This window comes from Lepisosteus platostomus, chromosome 3, assembly GCF_059453375.1.
Source record: "Lepisosteus platostomus isolate fLepPlt1 chromosome 3, fLepPlt1.hap1, whole genome shotgun sequence".
NCBI classification, from domain to species: Eukaryota; Metazoa; Chordata; class Actinopteri; order Semionotiformes; family Lepisosteidae; genus Lepisosteus; species Lepisosteus platostomus.
Genome location: NC_142613.1, coordinates 6,311,054 through 6,335,752, shown reverse-complemented (window position 1 = coordinate 6,335,752; position 24,699 = coordinate 6,311,054). Strand labels below are relative to the sequence as shown.

At 40.0% G+C, this 24,699-nt stretch overlaps 1 protein-coding gene across 1 annotated transcript in view; it reads left to right on the top strand.

Moving 5' to 3' along the window:
• antxr1a (ANTXR cell adhesion molecule 1a) overlaps nucleotides 1-15,768 on the top strand; it is a 58,635-nt gene extending 42,867 nt beyond the window's left edge. The window contains exon 18 of the mRNA XM_088624112.1: nucleotides 10,250-15,768. Coding sequence (XP_088480238.1) covers nucleotides 10,250-10,663 — 414 coding nt within the window. The 3' untranslated portion in view covers nucleotides 10,664-15,768. The remainder of the gene's footprint in view (nucleotides 1-10,249) is intronic.
• Nucleotides 15,769-24,699: the final 8,931 nt, after the last annotated feature.

Sequence of the window (24,699 nt, the reverse complement as noted above, 5' to 3'; positions counted from 1 at the left end):
CAGAATTCCAGGCCTTGCCTGATGTGACATGGCAGTACAGGCACCATCATGTAGCCTCTCAAACATCAGAGACAAATGTTTTTCAAATTAAAGAATGAGGCCATCCTCAAGATACAACAAAGACTTTAGGTTTATTTGAAAAAAAACAACAACAACAAAAAGGATTCTGTCAACAGTAAAGCTTTCATTTTCTAACCTCCCCAGATTTTGTAGGCAATTTAACTAAAAAAAGAAGTGCAACCACAAGCTTTTGGTCCAGAGAGTGAGCTTGGGGCTTTGGCTTCTGCGTATGAGTGAAGAGAGGGCAAGGCCTGGCATTAATGAATACTGTAAATAAAACGCAATATTAAAATTTCAGCTTCCCCTTTTTTCTTGATAATGGTAGCACCCATCCCAAACTCTCTGACGTTAAACAGGAGCTCAGATGTTAGAAAAAGAATGGGATGGGAGGTTGGATCTACTTAAAACCTTGAGCACAGCTGTTTGCAATAACGTGCATGCAGAGAAGAGGCTGATGGGAAGTTATGAGCTGGCATTCAAACCTCACTGTTGAGCTGTAGGTCTGCTCGCATTGCGCCTGACTCCAGGAATTTGCTCAGTCTGTTTAAGTCATTAGCAGCACTCAGTTAGGTTCTTTCCCTATTCCAGCTACTACACAGTGCAAGGGCTTCACAACCACACTGGGGGAATATCATGGGGTTGTGGCAGGGATCCTGTTGACAGCTCTTGGTGGGGGGCTGCCCCTTGTGCTCTTTTTCAGATGTATACAAGATTGGTTTTGGTAAATCTCAGATTGTCCATATGTTCTTTTCACTTTTAAACTTGTATTAACAAACAGGACTGGCCACCACCTCCATTGAAGCTAGACACGTTACAGCACATCCCTAGCCTAAATAAAGGTTCATGCTGAGCTCATTGAGAGCTGAAGGTCCATGTGTTCCACCATGCCTTAGCAATCCAGTCTAATGTGTCTCAATACCTTTCGTTAGTCGAAGGGGAAATTATAAGTAGCCAGGGAGTCTCCTTCTAAGCAGCAGGTAACAGGGTGTTGGTCACATGAAAGGATGTCCTGGGTTAATAAGGTCTGAGTTAATGAAGCTGTGCTATGTTCTTTGGTGCCTGAGGTTCACATGTTGTGTATCTGATTGGGGAATGTCTTTAATGTGGGCTCTGTAGCACAGAGACCATAAACGTGGCAGAGAGAGGAAGAGAGGCAGAATACGGAGAGGGTGGGGGAGAAAATCCATGGCAGCAGGAGAGGGAAATGGGGGAGTGAAAGAGATGTGAGAGAGAGAAGAAAGGGGTCTGAGAGATGGAGACACAATGAAAGTGGGCAGGGAGACATGGGAGGAGTGAGGAAAGGGACAATAAGAAAACAAGGAGGAAGGTAAATAGGAGATGGAAACAGCAAAGGAAATGAAAAAATGAAAGGTCTGTCGATGGGAGAAGAAAGGAATAAGGAGAGAGTGGGAATGGAGAGAAGGAGACATCAAGATAGGAAAAAGAAACAGGAGAAAATTTGTCATCATGAACAAGACCAAGAGCCAGCTTCAATACCACAAGAAAGGAGCCTTTAAACAAAGTGTCTTTAGATGGCAGGGGGGATCAGAGGCCATGTAGTCATTCATTAGTCTTTCACTGGCAAAGTCTACAGCAGAGTCTCAAAACCGCCGTGATTCCTAAGCAGCCCTGAACCTTGACTCGCCATGCTTTTGTCAACTTAGTGTAAGTGTTCTGAGATCGGGCAGCCTAGCAGAGTTGTGCTGCAACTGCAATCAGTGTGCCTCACCCTGTCATTTGCTTTATTTGCTGTCTGTTGTGGCTGGAGGTAAAAACCAAGGAATTCTTTATTTTCCATTCAATTAATTTCTTGTTCTTTACTCTGTTGTGTAGTGCATGAACTTGTAATCTTAATTGCCTTTAAGTTTTTTCATTAAAGTCCTATTCCACTGAAAAATAACAATTCAGTGGAGTAATTGGGTATCTTGTGTGTGTTTGTGTGGAGGGGAAAGAAAGTGCTACTTACTGTATATCTTCTACACCCATTGCTGCAGCCCTGATATGGATCTCCAGAATGGTCCATTAGCACGGAAAACAAAAATCTGGGCAGTATCAACAAGCCTGACTCATGAAATTTCATTCAGGCAAGTCTGGAAAGACACAGCATCCTTAATATGAACAGAGGAGGAAGCAATTTGAATGTGTAAGCAGAGTTTGCTGAGCCTATGTTGTTTTAAACCCCAGTGTGGGACTGCAAAGCACGTCTGGCCAAAGGAAAGATGCAGCCCTCTGACTGGGGTCTTTCCATTTGCTTTGCAGCATCTGTTTTCAGGATGTTAAATGGAACCCCCCCCATCTCCAGTGCCCCTGGCACTCACCCCATGAGATTCTCAGCTGTAAAACAGGTATTTCCTGGAGCTGAGAGCTCCATAAAGAGAGAATGAGCACTCACTCGCTGGGATAGGCTCTCCTATGAGCCTGTAATGGATAATGCAGTTAGAAAATGGATGAATGGTAATGGAAGGGTAAGATATTGTAGATTTGAGGATTGAGAGGTACTGTATGGTCACATGGGAGACCATGGCAAAGCAAGGTCAATACATGGGAATACTGCAACAATACTTCACAGCTTAGTTGTGATAAATGTTCAAAATGGGCAGATTTGCTTCTGCTGAGAATCAGAAGAACGAAATCCTTTAATTATGCAGAAATGTGTGAAGCTCAATGGTCTTTCCCTTCTGCATGTCGACTAGCTGCACATTTTACTGCAATTAACCAAGACTGGGCTGAATCTCAGAATTTTCTATGAAGAAATTCAGAAACAGGGACAATCTGGTGACTGAACGCATTCCATGACCTTAAAAAAAACCCTACAGTTCTGTACTTGTGAAGGTTGACTATCACAATACTGTCTGTCCTGAGCTTACCTTTTACCATGCGTTGCTTTGATGTGAATGGTGCCTGTTTGTGATACAGAAGATAATGCGATAACTCATAATAAACAGAGAACAGTGAGACCAGAAAACAGAGAAGGCCTGTACAATGTCACACTTTCAGGGAATGAAAATGAAGTCACAAAGCAAGCATGACAGTTTGTAGTGATGCCAACATACACAAGGTAGACAGGCCATAACAGAGTTTGATACATGCTTTAGTGTCTGGATCTCAGATTAGGCTTGCTGAAAAACTTGGCAAAACTTTGTTATTGCACAATAGACTTCCAACCTTTTAAACCCTGATGCAACGCACAAGATCTAGAATCAAAAACAAATGCAAACACTTAACCTCACTGATGTGACATGGACATTGGTGGGTTTACCATGCTGTTTTGATTTTTTGAAGCATATTTCTTTACAGGTCTTTGGCACAGCTGTACTATCTAACTTTCAGAAAAAAATCTCTTTTCTTCTCAGCCAGATAATGACCAATCTGTTTCCGAAGGTTTCAGAGTTTGCCTTCTTTAGATCTCAAGAAAATAGTGAATGGTTGTTTTCTAAAAATATGGCTTTTAAGTGTCTTTACAGGATATGAAGTCATGGATTGATCAGAAGAGCATACAAAACACACTGATTTCTTAAACTATCTTGCTTGTTCTTTTCCTTGTACATTATTTGGCAAGCTCTTCATGAGGATATAATGACATAAGGACTGTAATAATGTAATGTGAGGATTTTGTGAGGATTGTTTTTGGTTTATCTAGCTTGTTTCATGGCTGGTAGCGACATTATCTGATCTCTTCTAGTTAATTTTTTTTAAAAGCCAAGATATCAACTTTAACAACATGGCTGTCAGATACCCATGATCACCTTGAGTAAATTATTAATTTTATTCTGTCTTTACGGTACTTCTTTGTAGTTACTACTTTAGACCTTTGGTTCCATTTCATTGTTGATTCTGAGGAACTCCACTAGAGTCACTTTTTCAATACCAAAGATGATGAATCCTTGATTTAGTCCACTCATAGTCTTCTCTGCCCATGAAAGCATCTGTTTTTTCTTGTAGGACATACAGTACAGTACATTTAGACCTGACAATATACCTAGTCACTCTTCTTTGGACAGAGTTGTGATACTCCCAGAGTTATGATACTTTTTGTACTTTGTTTTTTTTGTAAATTATGCACCATATTTTAAATTAGGTCTTACTAGTGCATGGTAGAATTGTAATGTAATATCCCTTAATTTGAATTGCAACTTTTAACTACACGTTCTAAAATTGTCCTACTTTTGTTTCCCAACATAGACATGAAGATATACAGTACTGTAAAGGGTGTCAATATAAACACCTGAGTCTTTTTATTTAGATTTGGTGTTATCCATTATATTTATGGTTTATGTAATACTCTGTACTTCTCTACATGACACATAATCTACACTGCGTTTTTTTTATAAATGGATGCTGTTCTCTTGAGTGACAGTTGGAAGAGTTATGTTAAGAACGTTTCTGTACAACTGGTAGCATACCTTCTGGTCCTGGAGTTTTGCTTATCTTAAACGCTTATTGTACTTGTAACACTTCTGCTTTTTCTAAGGCAATATTATTTAATGCAGATTTGTGTGGCGAGCTGTGTCAGTGCGTGTTGGCTGCAATGGAAGAAGTAAAGGTTCATTCCATGCTGAAAAGTAGAATGCACAGACAATGTTTGTGGTGTTGAGTTTTCTTCAGATGTTAGTGAGAGAGATGTTGTTGATGCCACAATATAAAAATAAATGAATACATCAGCCAAGCTCAAGAATTAATCTATGACTTATTGAGATTGCATCATCCCATTCTCTTCCACTAACGTTGAATTGAATTAAGATAAAACTGTTAGCTAATAACTAAAATTGGTTAGACAAGTGATGTGCTTATCACATCTATCCTACAGTACCTGCAGTTTCTGAAGTGCCTATTGACAAATAGGGCATGAATGCTGGACAGGCATTAGCTGACCCATTGGAAGTTCACGAGGGATAATAACAAACAAGCCAATCTCACCCAGTGAACTGTAATCATTCCTGATGTTAGCTTTATATATGACACACTAACATCTCATTTTTGCATTTTGTCTCGTGCAACCCTCCTCCACCCCACCTCCACCTTTCCAGCTCACTGTGCTATGGCCAGGAGGCTGTTCCTTAACAAAGTGAGCTAAGCCAAAACTTATTATGCTTAAATTCTCAATAAGCATCCATAAAGCATTTGATTCCTGGATGTCGTTTTATCTTGTGAACTTCTTTTGGAAAGTATTCACTTTCAAGCCCTCCTCATTTCCCCCTCAGACCACTTTTGTGTCTTGTGTCCATCACCGGGACATGTGGTTTATTTCTGTTGGCACAGCACCATACTGGAAAGCCTGTCTTTCATACAGACGGGCCACTGGAGACTGCAAGAGTGCAGGTCCTGCAGAGACAAATGTAAGCTTGCTGTACATGGTTTGGGTATGAAATTACATTGTCTTGTAACACAGCTGCAAAAATAGAGACCATATTTTACAAAGCTACCACTACTTAGTATTAGTAATGGCTCCCAAGCCATGCCTCTAAATCCCTTTCAGACGGAGCTTTGAGGTAACATTCATTTTGGGGGCTGATTTTCCTCTCAGGATGAACTATGGGCAAGTTTCCCATATTATTCCTCGTCTATGGAGTGAGATGTTAACCAGCAGTAGATTGGGCTTTTACTGGCAGAACTTCTGTAATTCCTCTGCTGAAACACAATCATTTACCTTGATCACATCACGGAGCCCCTGGTTCCATCATGATACTAAACCCTCCATTCTGCAGGTCAGCTGTAACAGGAAGTTTATCATGGAAGCTCTTTTTTCCTGTTATTTCAATTATCGTATGTGCTACACTACATCTTGTTTCATGAGTGTCTCTGCAGGCCATCCTGGATAGATGCTTATTTGGAGTGGAAGCTAATCTTAAGAACAAGCTGACTTTATCAGCGCTCTTCTCATACAGTAAATGTCTTTGGGGAAAAGTCTTTGGGGAGCAACATATTCATTTATATAACTGTTGTTTTACAACAGTCGGAAAAGCAGCCATTTCATTTTTGCTTGATCATAAAACGACTGAAAAAAAAACAGTCCCAGCCGTAAGTTTCAGACATATACAGTACAGCAGACTTTCAAGGTTTCTCACTTTTACACAAAGCTTATAGAATCACGTGCAGCTACAGCAAAAATGTCCTAGACAGATTTAAGTACAGAAAATAGTAATGCTTTAGTTTAGGGGTTTCAAATTCAAATGAGATTTTTGAAATTTGAAAGAAACATACTGTACTGTACTTATTATTAAATCAATTGCAGGAATATGAACAAAAGGTTTGATTGCTCTCATACATAAATGACAGTGTGCATAGCACTGTTCTACATTAATAAAGAATCGTTCGAAGCCTGGGCTCTGTGAGAAGCAAGCATGGATTAAACAGTGTGGCATGTATCCCACCAGACTGTACCTTTGTTGCTCAGTGTTATCCCCGTCTTCTCACGGGAGGTAGCGATGAGTGTTTTGGGGAAATTAACTGCACATTCTGCCAGTTTCACCAGTTTCCAAAAGCACTTGGGGAGAGTTCATGCCTTGGAAAGAGATGGCTTTTCATCAGGAAATCCTAACATTGTGCCCATTGAGTGTACATTAATTACCATCAGCAGCAGGGCACTGTGTATGAGCACCTCACCATTAAGATAAATTTGAGCGGCTCACTGTCAGGGAAGTGTATTGTCGGCACATCCCAGCACATGGTATTCTGTCGACACTCCTGCACTGGCAGAAAGTCATGAACAGTCTCAGTCTCAGTACATTACAACAGGCTTAGTGCAAAATTGCGTAAACAGCTTTTTCTCAACTTAAGAAAGTCATTAAAAACCTACAGTACAGTGTGGTTATAGTGTGTTTCAAATGTTTCTGAAGTAAGTCATTTTTCGACAGAATCCACTCATTAAACACTTACAAAAATCCATATGTTTATCTTCTTGGTAGTATCTTTTAGGTGGTGAAGGCAAATAATTCCAGTAAACCATTTCATTGCGCCAGACAATGCATTAGAATGCAGTGTTTTGACCAAGTGTAATTGCCTATGTACATTCCTGTTACACCAGTTAGTTCTCAGATAAGACTTCCCCCACTCCACTCCTGTGGGCCCTGTGCTTTATCAGATAAACGCCTCAGAGAGTAGGATCATCTCCAAAGGCATCAAATCGCTTGTGGGGTGCTTTCCCAGACTGTGGATGAGATTCTGTGAGTGGTGGGGGCTTAGCTGGATGGAGATCAATAGGAGGATCTCTACTTTTTTGTCCTGCTACAACCTTTTAGACAAAGCAGGCACCAACCTAAGTATGCAAAATTCATGAAGACAGACCTATTGATCGTTCCTCTGACACCGAAGCTCTGTTGATACCGATTCTGATCAGTGTGGAAAGAGTGCAATCATCTTTGCAAGTGCCTGTCTGACAGCACATGCATGTGTGCTATGTAATAAGTTCAAATTTCTTCCATTCTTTCACAGCTCTGCAGTTTGTTACCCTGGTACTGGTTTCCAAGACTACTATTATTATTTTAGTGATTTGTTTTGCACATTTCTTTGTTGAGCTTCATGGACAGACTTTTGGGATGATGACAGTTGAAGTGCAATTCCTATGAACTGCTGGAAACGTTGCTGTGCATTGGTAGCAAAGGAACATCACTCACTGGAGTTCTTATAAAACGTACCCAAAACACCAGACAGCTTTATATTTCCCAAATGAAATTTTTCCTGTTTCTCTTCAGGATCTACAAGGAGCAATGAAGGAGAGTGATTGTAATTAATGTTGCTTAAATAAACCTCAAAACAATTCCCCAAGGCTCTGCTATAAACTGATAATACACAAAGGTTAACAATGTAGCAGAAGTAGTTCTTTTGTAAAATTTACTCACTGTTTCAATGTGTTTATCACAATTGCACTGACTTTACATACTTATTTATTTAGTTACTGTATGCAACCTCTTTTGCTAAAAAAAAACACTTTTATTTTGCATTTTTAATGAAGCATACATATGGAGGTTGTATGCAGATTCTGTTCTGGAATTTAGAAAAGTACTGTGCAGCATGTTCTTCACTACTCCAGTGAACGGCATACTAAAACCAGATCACTGCTCTTATCTGTGTCTGGAACAGTTTAAACATACCATATAAGCAAATAATAAATTAAAGAAAAATATTTCCTGTGGAGATGTTCTGATGATCTTGCATCTGGGTACCAAGGGAAAAAAAGCAAAATTAATGGACAAAAGAGGCAGAAGCTCACTTAAATTCACACTGTTATAAAAGCAGTACTATCAAACTAAAATGAAAGATGTGTAAGATTCATCTTGCCCAGACTTAAGCCAACAGATACGATTTGTCTAAGGGAGAGGAAACAGTTTGTTACGTCCACTTAATTTTCATTAGTCTAGCCGACAATATTAAATAGGTCATTTACTTTATTCCCATGCTGTGTTTACTGCAGTATTTGCTATGTTTGAGTCTCTATACTTTTTCTCTAGTTATTTTTTTCATTACAGTACTAATTATCTATTCCAGCAAAAAAAAACTTCAAGAAAGTTTACAAGGGCCAACATATGCATGCCACCCTGAAAATTCCCTATCCACTGATTAGACATTATATAAAATCTCTATACTGTATAAATAAGAAGAAAATACAGGCAATATGCACTGCTGCCACTTTAAGTACCTTAAATGCTGCTCAAAAGATTTTATAAGGACATCTGGCAAAGCTATAACGTGTAATAAGTTCTCCCTGACAGGCAGGAAACTGATTGTTTCAACCATCTGGCTAACTTTCAGGAGTCAAGTCCAGCTGACAGTGTTAAAAAAAAGCTGCGCTTTAAGTATAAATCCCCCACCAACCTCTACCATCTCCAAAAAAGGATCCTCAGATTCAGTTGAACAGAAGGAGTAGGTAGCAGTTTGTTTCATGCATTCTTGCTCTCAGGGAAGGTATCAGCTAGACATCAGTCCTGGAGGAAGACCAAGACTCTCTCTGCAGAGGGGTCTAGGCTGGTTCTTCCTTACTGTATGCTTCTGTCAGCCACTGCACGCTTTGAGAGCTCCACATATTACAGCACACAGAAAGACATCACTGTCACATTGTAAAAAAACCACGCAGCTTCTCACAGCCAGGCTGGGCTGTCTTCAAGCTGGTGTCCCCATATCACCCCGACACATTCCCTTTCTGGCAGGGTTAGTGCTGAGAACAACAGACAGCTGCAATCTCACTGGGTTTAGCAGAGACTGTCATGGCTCCAGCAAGTCCCAGTCCTTCTGCAAAACTTTGTGCTCCTACAGTATTTCCACCTTGTAAAATGAGATCAGTAAGGAGTGGGTGACCCTTGCTTCTGAGTATCAAAAACAAAGGTCAGGATCTGCCCAAACGTCTTGAATTGCAACAAATTAATCCCAAATCTTAGAATGTGCAATACATACAATAGATTTTATCTGACTCTGCATCTACATGCAGGCGAGGTGTGAGCAATGACAATGTACTGAATGGTTTAGAAATCTGAAGTATACATCTTAAACTAAAAAAAATGTTTACACTGTCAGCATTTTGCTAGAATCGTTGTACTGTCCAGGAAAATTATTTGTTTCTGTTTATGCTTTGTTTTGGTAACCATATTGCAAAAAAAGACCTCAGATTGTTCAAGTTCTTATCTGCAGCTACTTATGTATCAGGAAGAGAGATGTGTTTCAGAGCTGTAATCATGGAATCTGAAATACTGTTTGTGAAGATAAACTACAGAGCCTCAGCACGGATTTTTTGGCATCTTGTCTCTTATCCTCTGTTTTCATGAACTCACTGCCCCAGTTCAGCCCAGTCTATGTGGACTTTCTGTACAGCTACGCCAGGCTTCAATCTGGAGCTGGAATTATAAACATATCACAGCATGTAATTTCTAAATGCTCAGGGCTCTTTTGAATTGTCCTTGCCTGGAGGAATTATATCTGTGTCTTTGGGTGGATCAGCAATTTGAGAAGATATTTTTTTACAGTCAATTAATCAGCTATACTTTTTGGTAGAGTGCATTAATAATTGTTGCTATATTTTTGTCATACTTCTTTATCAGGGTCCTCATAGACAATTAAAAACAAAATACTTGGCAAAACGGTATCTGGTTCAGTTCCTGCAGTTCCATTTACTGATATTTAAGGATTTTTTTAAACTTGATGGTAAGAAATAAAGCTGATACATTGTCTACACACATTTCTGCCTCTTTTGTCATTGCAGGGTCGATGCATCAACTTCACCCGAGTGAAATCCAGCTCTATTCCCCGTTACCCCATCTACAACAACCACTCCTCCCCTATTTACACCCCTCCAAGAGGCAGCACCCCTCCTCCGCCCCAGGGTATGCTGCCTCCCCCTCCACACAGCCCTCCAGCCTCCCCTACACCTTCCCCTACCTCTACTCTCCCTCCCTTGCCCCTCACCTCCCAAACACCTCCCCCTCCTCCCTACACTCCTCCCCCAACCCGAGCCCTGCCTCCAACCTCCTTGCATCTACCATCTTCCCCGGACCTGCCCACCTCCACACCCTCCACTCCCCATTCACCTACTGGTGCCCTGCCCCCTCCCCCTCAAGCCCCTCCCCCGTGCCGGGCTCCTCCCCCTGCCCGCCCACCACCACGCCCCTCTCTCTAGGCTCCAGAGCCACACTTTCAGCAAGAGGTGAAGGAACTCTGCTTCCCCAGAACTGTCAAGTGGAAACAACACAGTTGCAACAGGAAGCCCATTTTCCCAGACTGCTTTCTTCACCTTTCCTGTCAAACCACTATAAGCGAGACTGCTCGCTACCTGCTCTTTAGACACTATCACATTACAGCTGAGGCACTTCCACCTTTTTTTGATTGTTTTCCAGCTTATATCAATGTATTTCATTTTTATTTCAATACTCCCTGGAACAAAATATCAACCAGTGGCCAAAGCCCCCCAGTTTTGCACGGAAGAGGTGTGAAATGATGACAGCTCTGATGTCTCCCAGAAGCCTCTTCTCCAAAACAACACCAAGGATGTACACACCACCAGCTACCAGTGGCACAGTCCTTGCACAACCTACCTTTCACCAGCAGGGAGCACTGCTGCTGTGTTGGCCCCTACGAAACAAGTAAACTGTAGTCATCTTATACCTCTTTGCCTTGCTGTAGCCAAGCTGTGGAATACCAAATTCTACCAGATTCTGGGTCTGCTCTGCAAAATGAAAATGGCTACCAACAACCATGCTGGAGAAGGATTTCACTGTGATGAAAATAAGAGCCCCTCTTAATCTAATTATGGTTTACCGATTATCAATGGTCTTCTGTCTTTAAAGATTTGGTGCATCATAAATGTAACTTATACTTATCAGAAAATGAAATATTCTATGGCAACTGGATTGCTAGACAGGATAATTAGAGTACAGTATGTGCCTGAAAAGGTTGTAAGGGCATTATAATTTAGTTCTGAAAAAGGAGACAGAGGAATCTTTAAAGAAGGTGCTTAAGGTTGTGGTGTTTTAGATGGTACTTTTTGAATGTGTAACTCATTGAGGAAATGCCTCAAAATGAGATTCTTATGTTGTATAATTGTTCTTTAATTCACTCTTCAGATTGGCACCCGGATCTGTGCCACTTCAGGTAATCCTGATTCTAAGATATGTGCGGAATTTGAATTTCCCTGTTCAAAATTCCTCTTTAACTTCCTACCTGTTGCCTACCCAATTTTTTTTTTTACTTCTCCATGGTTCTGTGTTGAAAGCCAGGAAGCAAATTAGCATTGCGCAAAGCCACAGTGAAGAATCCAACAGACATGAGCAACACTGAGTTGTTTCCCCTTTCAACCATTCAGCACTTGTTTGACTTCAAGTTGCCTAACATGGCAAAGCGCTTTGGCACAAACTTCAACACAGAATGCTGAAGTATAGTTACAAGAGGGCATGCAACAGGAAAAGTGCAGGACTCTTGGTTCCTAACCCGGGAGAGTAGAAGTGCAGATTCTTATGGTGATGCGAGAGCTGATGTTTTGCTGGAAAGGTGTCTTATTCAATGCAAAGGTTTGGGTACAATAGCAGTCCGTTTAAAAATGCACTAATGAAAGAAAAGGGAGAGGCAGTAGACATGAACTGGGATTGAGATGCATGGTCAAGCAAATAAATGCATATGCAAGCCTTCAAGTCTTGAGCTGTCAAAACACAGCACAGCTGTAAAGGAACTAACTTGAAAATTGTTGAGTTGTGAAATCTTTTTACACATCCTTTATCACACTCCCAGCTTTAAGAATTCTTTTCTTAAGTTTTTTTTTTATTATGATGGTCTGGATCTAGAACACATTCTAGAGGGCATGGATAAAAGCGCAGTCAGAGCAGGGACACAATTTCCTGTGCAAGACATAGGGATAAGACACACGTCGCATGAACTGGAAATGCGCTGCTGATCCCAGCCACGCCTTTGAGTTGCCAAAATTTCTTTAATAGAAACCGCCGAAGTGTAGAAGGAAGGGCTGTTTGCATCCGTGATGGAATTGTTCTGGTAAAAGGGAGGGGACAGTGATGAAAATGAAGATCAGAGAAAAAGCCAAACGTTTTTCAGAAGGTTGAGCATGTGCAGAATCAGAATGTGTTTTTTTATGTATGTATGTGGTATTTCTCTTCTTTGTGTGTGTTCAAGTTATAGCATTTAATGAACCCTTTTATATATTATATATACTGTACCTTATCATTCCTCGACTTTTTCCTTTAAATAACTAATCACTTTGTTGATTAGTGTTAATCATGATCAAAGCAGGGGGTCACCCTTATTTGTGTTCCAATCACAAACTCCCAAGAGCGTTTGTTTCAACTCGCTCCGTATTTAAAGATTGATTGCAATAAATGGTAACAGCCAGGAGTTTGAGTGATCTGTTGTGAAGGGTGTATAGCTGTATATATTTTACCACATGCTAACCACAGAATCGATCCACTCTGCCAGGTTCAGTAGGGCTGGGGTCTGTCATCTTGATTGTCTTCAATGTTATAAATTATTGTAAAGCCAATGGTATCACATGGCAATTTTTATTGTTGTATCAAGCTGTGCTTGTTTAAAACACGTCTTTTGTTGTTGTTATTGTTATTGTTGTTTTGGTTACTTTCTTTAGTCAGTTTTTTTTAAAACACGTACGGTACAACTATCTGGGAGTTGGTGGTGACGAAAGTTTGGTTTACACAGCTTACATACCCCATGATGTTATATGAACGAAACCTTAAGAAAACCAGCACCTAGAATTTCGGCATTTCTGCAGGGTGACTGAAACCTGGTGGTGTTAAACCTCGTTAGATGCCAAAGAGGTACTTGTCATTATACTGCAAAAGACAGAACCTTTGAGGGGTTAAAAAAACTTGACTTCTCCAATCATGCAGATGTTTTATACTGTGGATATGGTAGCTTGTTTAAAAAAACAAGCAAGAAACTAATCTGCAGAATCATAAAGAGAAACCAGTTAGGAATGTTAAAAAAAGGGAAGGATTAAAAGGCATTTTATACAAATATCCATTTTCCTTTCCTCTCTTCTTGGTGCATGTTTATTTCTATCTTACATTTCTCTCTTTGCTGTCAGTGGTGCTTTGTATTGTGTGTGCAAATCTACTTTGGCTGCATTAGTTAAATAACTTGTCTTGTAATAAATCACTAAAATAAGATATGTGCAACAAACAACACTTTAGAAAATGCTTGCCGTGAACTAGTGAGCCTCCTCTATACTCCTAGCGGTGCTATAAAACCGGGAGCCCATCTACTCCATTACAGAACTTTTACACCACCAACATCTTAATTGATCTATTGATCCTGCTAATTATCAAAGATGAGCTGGTTGCTCTAAAATACTGCAATGGAGTAGGCTGGAATAGCTTTGGGCTGAGTGGCAAGATCCCTCCAAGTGACCAGAAGTCATTGCAGAAACAGATCTTCGTTCCGAGTCCAAACCCGATGTGCTGGTACTGGGATGTTTGTGTCTCTTGCCCCTTTCTGGATAGCAGGCATTTTCTGTATCAGCCCTGACAGCAATGTGCTGAGCAGTCAGCGTGGGTTAGAGGTTTGTCAAACAAGGGAGTCAAACAGCGTTGGGATAATCACAGAGTCTCCCACAGCACTATAAAAGTTAAAATCACACAGAAATCGCCCCGAGAAAATTAAGGGGGAAAAAATACAGTTCTTTGATTTTGTTTTGTATTTAATCATACCTAACCCCTGGGCATTCCTATCCCTAAAGCAGCCATTATAAAGCAGCATTTAATTGTATATCAAGCAGCAGGACTAACCAGCGTTTCCTCTCATGGCTACACACATACACTCACATTTCCGCCTGTGTCGTTCGGCAGTCTTGACTTTGATCATTTCCAAATGACATCTTTCTCATTTCACCCTGCTGGGACAGCTAGATTTTAATGTCTCAAGATGAAGCTTAATTCAAACCAGAAAGGCTTGTTGTCCCCCCCCTTTAAAAGGGAAGTGGGATACCACAAAAAAGTTGTGCAAAAATGCTTTTTAAAAAAAACAACAAAAAATCATAGTCTATTGCGAACTCCTTACTGCATGGCTGTTTACACCTGTGCTGGTAAGTCACAGCTTATGCCATATTCTGCTGTCTGAACTTGACAATAGCTGTCAACAGTAAATATGTGCTAAATTAGTGTCACTGTACAGTGACAGACTAGATATCTTCATTTTCACATTTTGTTCCTATATCACCCTGTCTCTTTCAGTATCAAAAGCACTTTCACTTTTTCTCTTTACTGGAAAATCCCAAAGTATTTACAAAATTAGGAGGCATGAATCGGTTTATTCTAATATTCTAAGTTTTAAAGTTTGCTCTGTAACTTTTGCCTGAATGTAACATTCACCCTGCTTTCTGTATAAAAGTTCCAAATTTTAAAAACCTTTCACAATAAGCATCTTTACCTCTAGCAACTACAGCACATATGAGTCGTCATATTTCCAGGAGAAAAGAACAGCGTAACCATAGAGCCTTCCCAGTCCTTAAATATTTCAAATGAAAGACTCAAAAACTATATAACAAAATAAATATTTTCAAATTTTGTAAATGCTAAAAAGTACTCCAATTATAATTAAGACAGATGTCCTATATTTTAATACTTTGAAATTACAAGTAACTACTGTATATGACCTGTAGAAACAATGCTGAATGCATTCTTTCCTGTTGTTATATATCTTGATCATCTTGAGAACTGTGGTAGGACATCAGGAAGGATGGATGTTATTTGAAACACTGCCTTGAATTTCCTTCTTTGCCTTACAGTTAAAATATTGTAAATGTTGGTAATTCACTGGAAGCAAGTGTAGCACAACAAGAACAGGAGTAAGATACAGTATACACTTTCCAGAACTTCAAAATGTATACGGTAACTCTTAAAGAGACAACACTAATCAATCCAGTGTATCTTGCCACTGAGTGTTGCTCTGTATTATGGAAAAGGCCTGGAAAGAACAACATAAAAGTAATTAGTTTTTTTTTCTTCAAATTATTTAAATCTATATCAAGTACTGAAGGTTTGAGTTAATTTAATCAATTCGTTGTATTGCTCCCAAACGGTTTTGTTTCCCATTTCGGTGTTGAAGTATGTTTTTGAAAAAATTAAAAAAAGTACTGTTTCAGACTGCTGGGGCCCAGAAAGAGCTGTGTAAACCAAGCTGAACCTCTTTCTGTACTATATCACGATGTATAGTACCCCCTCACTTCCTATGTAACCATTGCTTTATATTAAAGATTCTATAAGTAAACCCTGAACCTGTTTACTGATCCTTGCGAATTCTCTTTTTCACTGTATGTGTGTATTTTGAAGGATCAGAAGGGGGTTGTATGAATTTATATATTCTACTTTTTCCTGATGAAAAACAATGTATCATTTCCAGAGTGTGGGAAAACCATCTGACAGAGTAATGCTATAAAAAAGGGTCTAGTCAGTGTAAGTATTTCATGTCCTTATCAGACATCCAATCAAGATAACGGTACTAAATCTTTTCAGCCTGTCACAAAGCATAACAAAGAACAAACACATTCGAGGAAATTTAATGAGCTGATACAAAATCATGAATGAGCCTAAGGAAGTCAGCCCAAAGTGTGACGTTAAGACCAGCACTAGAGGATAGATTCTCCAGTAATCCTCTGCAAGTTTCAAGCAGAAGGGCAGTTCTGCAGATGAAAGGAACTTGTTCTAAATGTTTTGCAGTATCTTTTGTCAATTCAGAATCAAAAGTTTTCTCTGTATCAGGTATCGCCTCTAGCAATTTTTTAATAGGCTGATTGTTACAAGGTCCTAACAGGATTCTTCTCAAAATATTAAAAACAAATCACCAGGAAAAATCCAAAACCATATTGTGGTCTCTGGCTCCTTGACAGCAGCTGCAGAAAAGCTCAAAGCTACCAAATAGGTAAGAATTGTTTCACATGGTTAAAATCTCAACTCTCAAAACCTGTGAATCAGGTGTAGCTCTGCTTCCCACCCCCAGGCCATGGGACAGGAGGGGAAAGAAAAGAACAACCCAAAAATTCAACCCCCAAAATTGTTTCTTCAACTCCAGTTACCTGTAAGGCTGTATGTACTATGCCATTCACTTTATAGAGGTTTAGGTCTTCTTCTCAGGAAACTTTCAGATTCTCCGATGTACAGTACAGTAAGGCTGCCCAGGAAAACAAAATGTTTTAAAAAGAGAATTTGTATTGCACAGCTTCAAAATAAAAGGAACACTCAGATCTGTAAGATAATGCACTGCAGAAAATATTGTACAAAATCTTATTGATAAATTGCTCCATCTTGCAATACAAAACTACACAGCTGGCAGATAAATTACACGATAAGAACTTACCAGTATGTTTTGGGATTGTGGGAGGAAATCGTGTTTATGTGGGTTTCCTCTGGGTGCTCCAGATTCCTCCCACAGTCCAAAGTTATACTGGTAGGTTAATTGGCTCCTGGGAAAAATTGGTCATGGTGCGAGTGTGTACGAGACTGTGCGCTCCCTGTAATGGACTGGCGTCACGTCCAGGGTGTACCCTGCCTTGCGCCCATCACCCTTTGCCTGTCTCTTCTGTGACCCTGAATTGGCTTGGAGCCTTCCTCAGGTGTGTCGAGTTGTCTTCAGGTTGAAGAAGGCTCCACAGCCAAAACGTTGTGTCTCTATTCTTTGGCTTTCAGCATGGAATAAACCTTTATCTGTTCCTTTGCAGTCATAAATACTCTCTTGAAACATATAATGTATATAAAACTGTGCATACTGTTAAGTCGTTTGTGATGTAAAGACAGCACTTTGTGTAAGAGCATTAAACTGTAGTGTAAAATCTACAGTATATGAACAGTAAAAATGTGGCTACATACAGTATAGCAGATCTGTTGTAGTTCTATTGATAATATTTCTCTTTCAACCAGATGCCTTCATACAGAAGGATTACAGTTTTCTTCGTGTATTAGAATAGCTAAGCTTTAACGTGGGATTTAAAAATTCCAGGGAGAGATTAATGAAAGCAGACAAATGGAGACCAGTTTCTGAGACAGAAAAAGATAGCAAAGAGAAAGAAAAGAAGAGGCTTGCAGAGAGACCAGACAGTCAGCAGATTTCGCAGGATAAACCTGGCGCAAGATTAACAGCTGTGAGCTGAGAGTCTGGTGCACAGCGTTCGCCTGAACCAACTCCTGTTGGGTTCTTTTCTTCTGTTCTTTTATTGCTGGTTGCTCCTCGTTGAATCCTGAACCCTGAATCATGTGGACACAGTTCTCAGTGATATTGCCCTTGGGTATCAGCCAATGCCCTCCTTTTTACAATGAACCCTTAATAATAAAACTACGCAGTTGGCATAATATTATTATTATTAAAGCTTTATTTTATTTTAATTTTATTAATAATTTATCAAATAATTAATTGTTAAAAAAATACAATACAATTAAATGTTAATTTTATTATGAACACCACCTGTGTAATTTTCATTCGACAATGCTTCTACAACCACTAGAAAATAATGAGCAGCCCTCTACTCCACCTAGGTCTGAAATAGAAAAGGTTTTTCAAGACCAGGAGTTCTCTACTCTGGTCCTGAAGTAACACCGTATCTTTTATTTTTCATACCAGCTGATCTCTAATTTTCCAGTGCTGACTGATGATTTAATTAACCTGCTTGTTTGTTTAGACTTTTATTTAATTTTCTTTCTTTTATTCCTGTATGTCAGACATGCTCTAATTCAAGGATCACTTGTATACAGAATAGTATGTAGCCTCTCCTCAAGATGCAATTATTTCAGACTAAACAGCTATTACTAGCGTATCAGCAGCCATATCACCCTGCAACTCACAACTGGCAACCCACTGAAGCTAAGCAGGTGTGAGCCTGGTCAGTACCTGGATGGGAGACCTCCTGGGAAAAACTAAGGTTGCTGCTGGAAGAGGTGTTAGTGGGGCCAGCAGGGGGCGCTCACCCTGTGGTCCATGTGGGTCCTAATGCCCCAGTATAGTGATGGGGACACTATACTGTAAACAGGCGCCGTCCTTTGGATGAGATGTAAAACCGAGGTCCTGACTCTCTGTGGTCATTAAAAATCCCAGGGTGTTTCTCGAAAAGAGTAGGGGTGTAACCCCGGTGTCCTGGCCAAATTTCCAATTGGCCCTTACCAATCATGGCCTCCTAATACTCCCCCTCTACGAATTGGCTACATTACTCTGCTCTCCTCCCCGCTGATAGCTGATGTGTGGTGAGCGTTCTGGCGCACTATGGCTGCCGTCGCATCATCCAGGTGGATGCTACACATTGGTGGTGGTGGAGGGGAGTCCCCATCCTTTGAGTGGAGTGTCCAGAAAAGCGCTATATAAGTGTAAGCAATTATTATTATTATCAGCTGAAGACTGACACAGGTGGGAATGACTCTGTATTGGGAATGACCCTGTACCAGACATGCCCATAATGAGAATGACCCTGTACTGGACACGCCCTCAGTGGGGAAGACCCTGTACTGGACACTCCCACAGTGGGGAAGACACTGTAACAGACCCACCCACTGTGGGAATGACCCTATTTCAGACACGCCCACATGAGGCATGGTTCTGTACCAGACATGCCCATAGTGCAAATGACTCTGAATCAGGCCCACTCACAGTGGGAATGGCCCTGTATCAGATACACCCACAGTTTGTTGGTAGTATAATGAGTGAAGGTGTTTTTTGTGGTGTTTACCTACTTTGCAGATGGATTATTAAATACTATATCTGAAGATATATGAAAAGCAAGTGAAAATAACTGTTACTTAGATGGATCAAGGCATCACACAACTGAGAACAATCCCATATGTTATCGGCACAAAATTACTCTCCTTATTGTGATTGACAGGCTCCTAACAACCTGCTTCAAGACGTCTTTTTAGAAGGTATGTTTGCTGGAGATGTCATTCAGGGCTAATCAGAGACAACTCCACTAAAACAGACAGCAAATGCAGGATGTGTCATTTCGCAAAGAAACTAAAAATATAATGCAGGTCAGACGACAGGCATTTTTTCTTTGAAATGTTACATACTACAACAAGGCGAAGAACCCTTTGCCAAGAACTTTATAGTTCAGTAGTGGCTTGTAAATGGGAACTAATGGGAAGGAAAGAGCATATGGGCAATAGTCAAATAGCCAAGATACCGAAAAACTGTTCTTAAGCTTATTTTCAAATCACTTAATCTTTGAAGAGGTAGTTTTGAAAAAAAAATGTTTCATTGTTCATTTTTTCAAAACGTTTCCATTTTCAATTTCAATCCCTGCAAGGATTGAAATATATTGCACTCTTCAATACAGGTGCTCCTCATTTTGCTAACCTTTGCTATTTTCCAGAAAGATTTTAGAAATGTGTCAGTGCACATTCTCTCTTTATTATAGGGGAGTCAGACTGGGACAGAAATTGGTGTCGCCACACGCCGAAATGTGCCCCTTGAAATACTTGAGGAGTGCAATACTGAGATGTGTCCATTTCTCACAGAGTGGCATTGATCTTGGAGCAACTGTTTCAGCTTTCGTGAAATAATCCATCCATTTTCTAACTGCTTGATCCAATTTTGGGTTGCAGAGGAGATGGAGACTATCCTGGCAAGCAATGCATTCAAGGCGGGGCTATAAAATTATTATAATGACTATTATAAGACAAGTAAGAAATAATGTTAAAAGCAACTACGAGTACTAGAAACTAACCCTTTTATTTTGTATGAAGGGACAGTTTTATAGCCAAGCTCAAGGGAGTGACAAAAAGGAGCATATAGTAAAGACTGCTGGAGAACATCGACTTGTGCAGAAAAAAGCCGGATAATTCACAATTTGCATGCTCTCTCCAAGCCAGTGTGGCTCACAATAAGTGCCTCCAGATGGCTATACATTGAATTATGTCAAATACAAGTGGAGTGAGGTATCATGGAAAATATTAGTGATCTTCTAATCCTCAGGAAATCTGGGCTGGCAGTCATGACCATGCGCCAGTATTAATTGTATATGACATAATCTGAGGCTTTCAGTTAATTGCTGGTGGACTGTAAAAGTGGGGCAACGAATGTTTCAAGGACGGCTCGCAGCTAATGTTTCTCTTCGAAGGCTTACGCTCTTTGGAATGGGCCGTTTCGTAAAAGGTCCAGGGTTAAAGTCGGTCAGAAGCCAAAATATTATGACCTCAACCATAGAATATTCCACTTTCCATCTTCTATTACACTCTTTAAACTACTCAGCACAGGTTTAAGGTTAAAAAATAACCATCTAATGTTGCACATTGAGCACGATTGCTTGCAATACTGTGGAAAGAGCCGCAGACACTGTTGCTGATTTTTCTGAAAATTCTGCGATCATTTTTAGGGCTCTTATCTCAATCCACAAGCCCATTTCTGTTGGCATTTAAAAAACAAATCTTGAACCGTGCAAAGAATTAATTTGCAATTCTGCCAGCAATTCAGGACCTGCTGGATGTCGGGCTGAAGGTCAACAGAAAGAAAGTGTTGTATAAAAGTGTCTGCTAAATCTAATAATAAAATAATAATAATCATAATCATAATAATACTATTTGTACTTTCCTGCTGTAGAAAAATAGCTGTAGAAGCCAGTGGAAGAAAAGTTTAATAATGCAAAACTGGCCAGTGGAGGTTTATGTAAAGTGATCTGACGTTTTTGCCAATGTGAATTCTCTACCAGGCATGGGGCTAGAATAGACTTTTTTCAAGAAACAGCAGGATGAAATCCATTAGAGGCAAAAAAACAACAGGCTGGGTGGGCCAAATGGCCATCTAACATTTGTAAGCATTCTTACATTCTTATGCTTTTTTTGACTTCCAAACTAAACAATTTACTACCAAACCAAAGTGCAGTATGACTTTCCTGTACTTCTGCATATTGAGGTGTCTTGTGGTTCCATTCCTTTCCTGATAATGTAAAGCTGGAACCCACTGGCCTTCCTGAGAAAGAGAGACCTGTTTCTCCAGCCTTTAAAACATGACAGAATCTATAAATGTAGGAAATCCTAAATACGAATCAGCTCTGTGACGAGTTCCCTACAGGTCAAGATGCAGCTGAAGCATCAAAAGTGACCCTTTTTAAATATGCAAATAAAAAGTGAATGCAGATCTTTCAGAAGCAGGAAAAAGACATGAAAAAACTGATCCCCATTTGTGCTGCTCATATTTAGCATACCAGGATATGACACCTTCGTAGAGCAATATTTACTTAGTGTGAGGAATATATAGTCTGATGCATGAAATTGATCCAGACAGTGTTCAACATGGCTTTACATAGGCTTAAAAATGAGTTGTAAATATGTCTTTAGTGTCCTACTACAACATAAGAAGTGAAAACCAGAAAGATACATCATTGCTACGCTTAGGTGAAGGCTGCTTAATAAAGAGAATTACTTCCATTATCTTAGTTCTAATAACAGCAATGTTAGATATTAGGAACAGGTAAAGGTTTATTCCATGCTGAAAAGAAAAGAAACAACGTTTTAGCTGTGGAGCCTTCTTCGGGTGTGTTAAATGTTATATGTTAGATATTATTCTATTAAAGTGTGCTTATTATAATAGGGCCACTATGTGTGTGAGAGAGTCCGGGGAGGAAGGGTTACAACACCTCTCACATGTTTTTGAAGTACAAATTTGGAAATCGCAGAATCTTGGAAGACCATGAAGGACAGAGGGGAAAGACCTGGGTTGGACAAGGCAAAACTAACAAAGACTTGTTAGAGCCATTGTTTGTCACACTTGTGGTTGCACAGTGCCTTGGAATAGAGTAAGTACTGACTGGAAGAGCAGGTGCCAAGCGCGTCCCGAGAGTTACTGTTGTGCAACAAGTACATAGAAAGCTGGGCTGACCCCTCTAAGGACACCCCTCTCGTGACGCTCGCTCAATTGTGCACCACTTCTTGGGAAATCCCTGTTATAAATCGCCCCAGTGACACAAGTTGGCTTGAGCCAGCGACGCCTGGGTTTAACAGACCCAACATGTGCTCCAAGCAAGCATCTCTCCCGATTGCGGTGCATGACTGCAGCAGGGGAGAATTCACAGCAAAGCACAGGTTAAGACATCACAGCCATCAAAGCAGTGCATGCATTGACCATGCTTCCAGATCCCTTAATATACTGTTTCCCTCGCCTGATGCTTTTCTTGTACAGTCCTTCACTTCTGCAGGAATCCCAGAATTCCAGTCCAGAGTCCTACAGGTAGGAGTACCAATGACAGTTACAAAAACTAAACCAAAAAAGTTGCAGAAGCACATAGCAATCTCTCTCTCCTGTTCCTATCTGTAAACTCCACACACATAGGGCTGTTCTTGCTTCTGTAAATGTTATGACATTTCTGGGCACAATTGTGTTATTTTGGGGGGTATCTGCAGGGCAGAATAATCTCACATTGGGCAGTGGAGTCTGCGTGGGATATGGATATTGTGAAGAGAAATGCAGAGGGATATTTGCGCACGGTGAAAATAAATATCAATAAAGCTACTCTTACAGGGATCCAGCCTACATTTCTGAGGTCTGAAAGTGCAGCTGCACAGCCCACTACCTCTAAGAGTGAAAAAACAGCATCAGCCTAGAGAGTCCAAAAGAGAAAAAGTAAGATATGAGCTGGCAGATTTGATGCCTTTTTCCTATCCTGTCACCAAGACAGGAATGCCTTAATCTCTCAAACAGTGCTAAGCAGCTGCTTAGATACCAAGTATTCAGTCTGTTCCAATCACAGGTAGCCCTCGTTGATATGTTATTCTTCAGATGACATGTAAAACTTAGGTTCTGTGAGTTGAAAAAACAGACTTTTAGCATCATGTGTCACAGGCCAATGACCTTTCAATTTGATATAATGATAATGATGACCAGTTTCATTCACCTTTAAGTGAGTGATGGTATTTGAGCTGGAATGCCCTAATGCGGGTTTTGTAGGTCATCGTTAAATAACCATTTTCTAATTACAAGGAACAATGTGATTGTGATCGATTAAACAAGTATTTAAGGAATTTGGAAAAACATTTAAGTACTCTTCTGCCCTCAAGAACCAGTTTTCTTAATAGCACAAATTATTTGCTCGATTAATCAATACTGTTTCTTACAGGTGTTGCCAATCTTCAAAAACAGGTGACCTACAGTATGAAACTAACGAGGCTTGGGGTTGGAGACCCACGGCATGGAATCATGGTGTGCATAAGAATTTGTGCAATAGCCCCTCTCTCGGCAGTAACGTTTTTGCACTTGTAATAAAAATCCAAATACTGTATGGACACAAGCATACGGAACCCAGACAAATTAAAGTTCCAACAGTGATACATGTGCACACAAAATGAGGTCTAGGCAGAGAATTTTAGGCAGATTAGTTTTGTTTTGTTGATTTACTGTATGAGTTACTCCCAGCTGGGCCCTCTCACTTTCTTGCCCCCTAGTTATACACTGTTCACCTTACACAGGTGAAACATCAGGAAGGTCAGTACAAAAAAGAGCATGTAATAATTAAAGAAAATAGTGATCCCTATCCCTCAGTGCATATTAAAGTGCATAGAACTACTCTGAAAAAGAATCCATATTTTAAAACCTTGAAGAAGCCTTTGCCCCAGAGTGCAGAATGAGTACTATAGCCCAGAGACAACAGGGTCCAATCAGTCCCAGTGACTGACCTCATCCAAGAAGTCACTTCAGCAGTAAATCTTATAGGATCTCTCTGGGTCACAGTCAATAAGAATAAGTGTTTGTGTCAAGTGTAATGCTAACTGGAAGGCTTAATGAAATTAAGTGTAAATTTGATTTTGAAATCTAATATTGCAGAATGTCTCTGTGCCAGAGGTTGTGCATATCTAGGACAAAAACACAGCACACTAATCAGCTTCCGACCGTTCCAAATCAGAGTTCAAGAGGAGAAAATACTGCAGGTTCTATGCTTTAAAAATTCAGTTTAAAGAAGAAAAGGCTTGTTCATACAATTGTCCTATAAGAGTCGGGAAACCAAAAGCATTTCCTTTGCAAAAAAATATTTTCTCTTTCAAATCTGAGCCGAGACTGAATTTATTATAGCTAAGAAAACTAAAAAGTATTCCGTAACAAATGCAATCCTCGGACAAAGAAAGAAACTGAAATGTTTTTAGCAGACCATCACACATAACGCATACAGCCAAAACACAACAGTAAAATCCTTGCAGCTTGCTACTAATTTAAAGACATAGCTGGGTTATTTTCCAC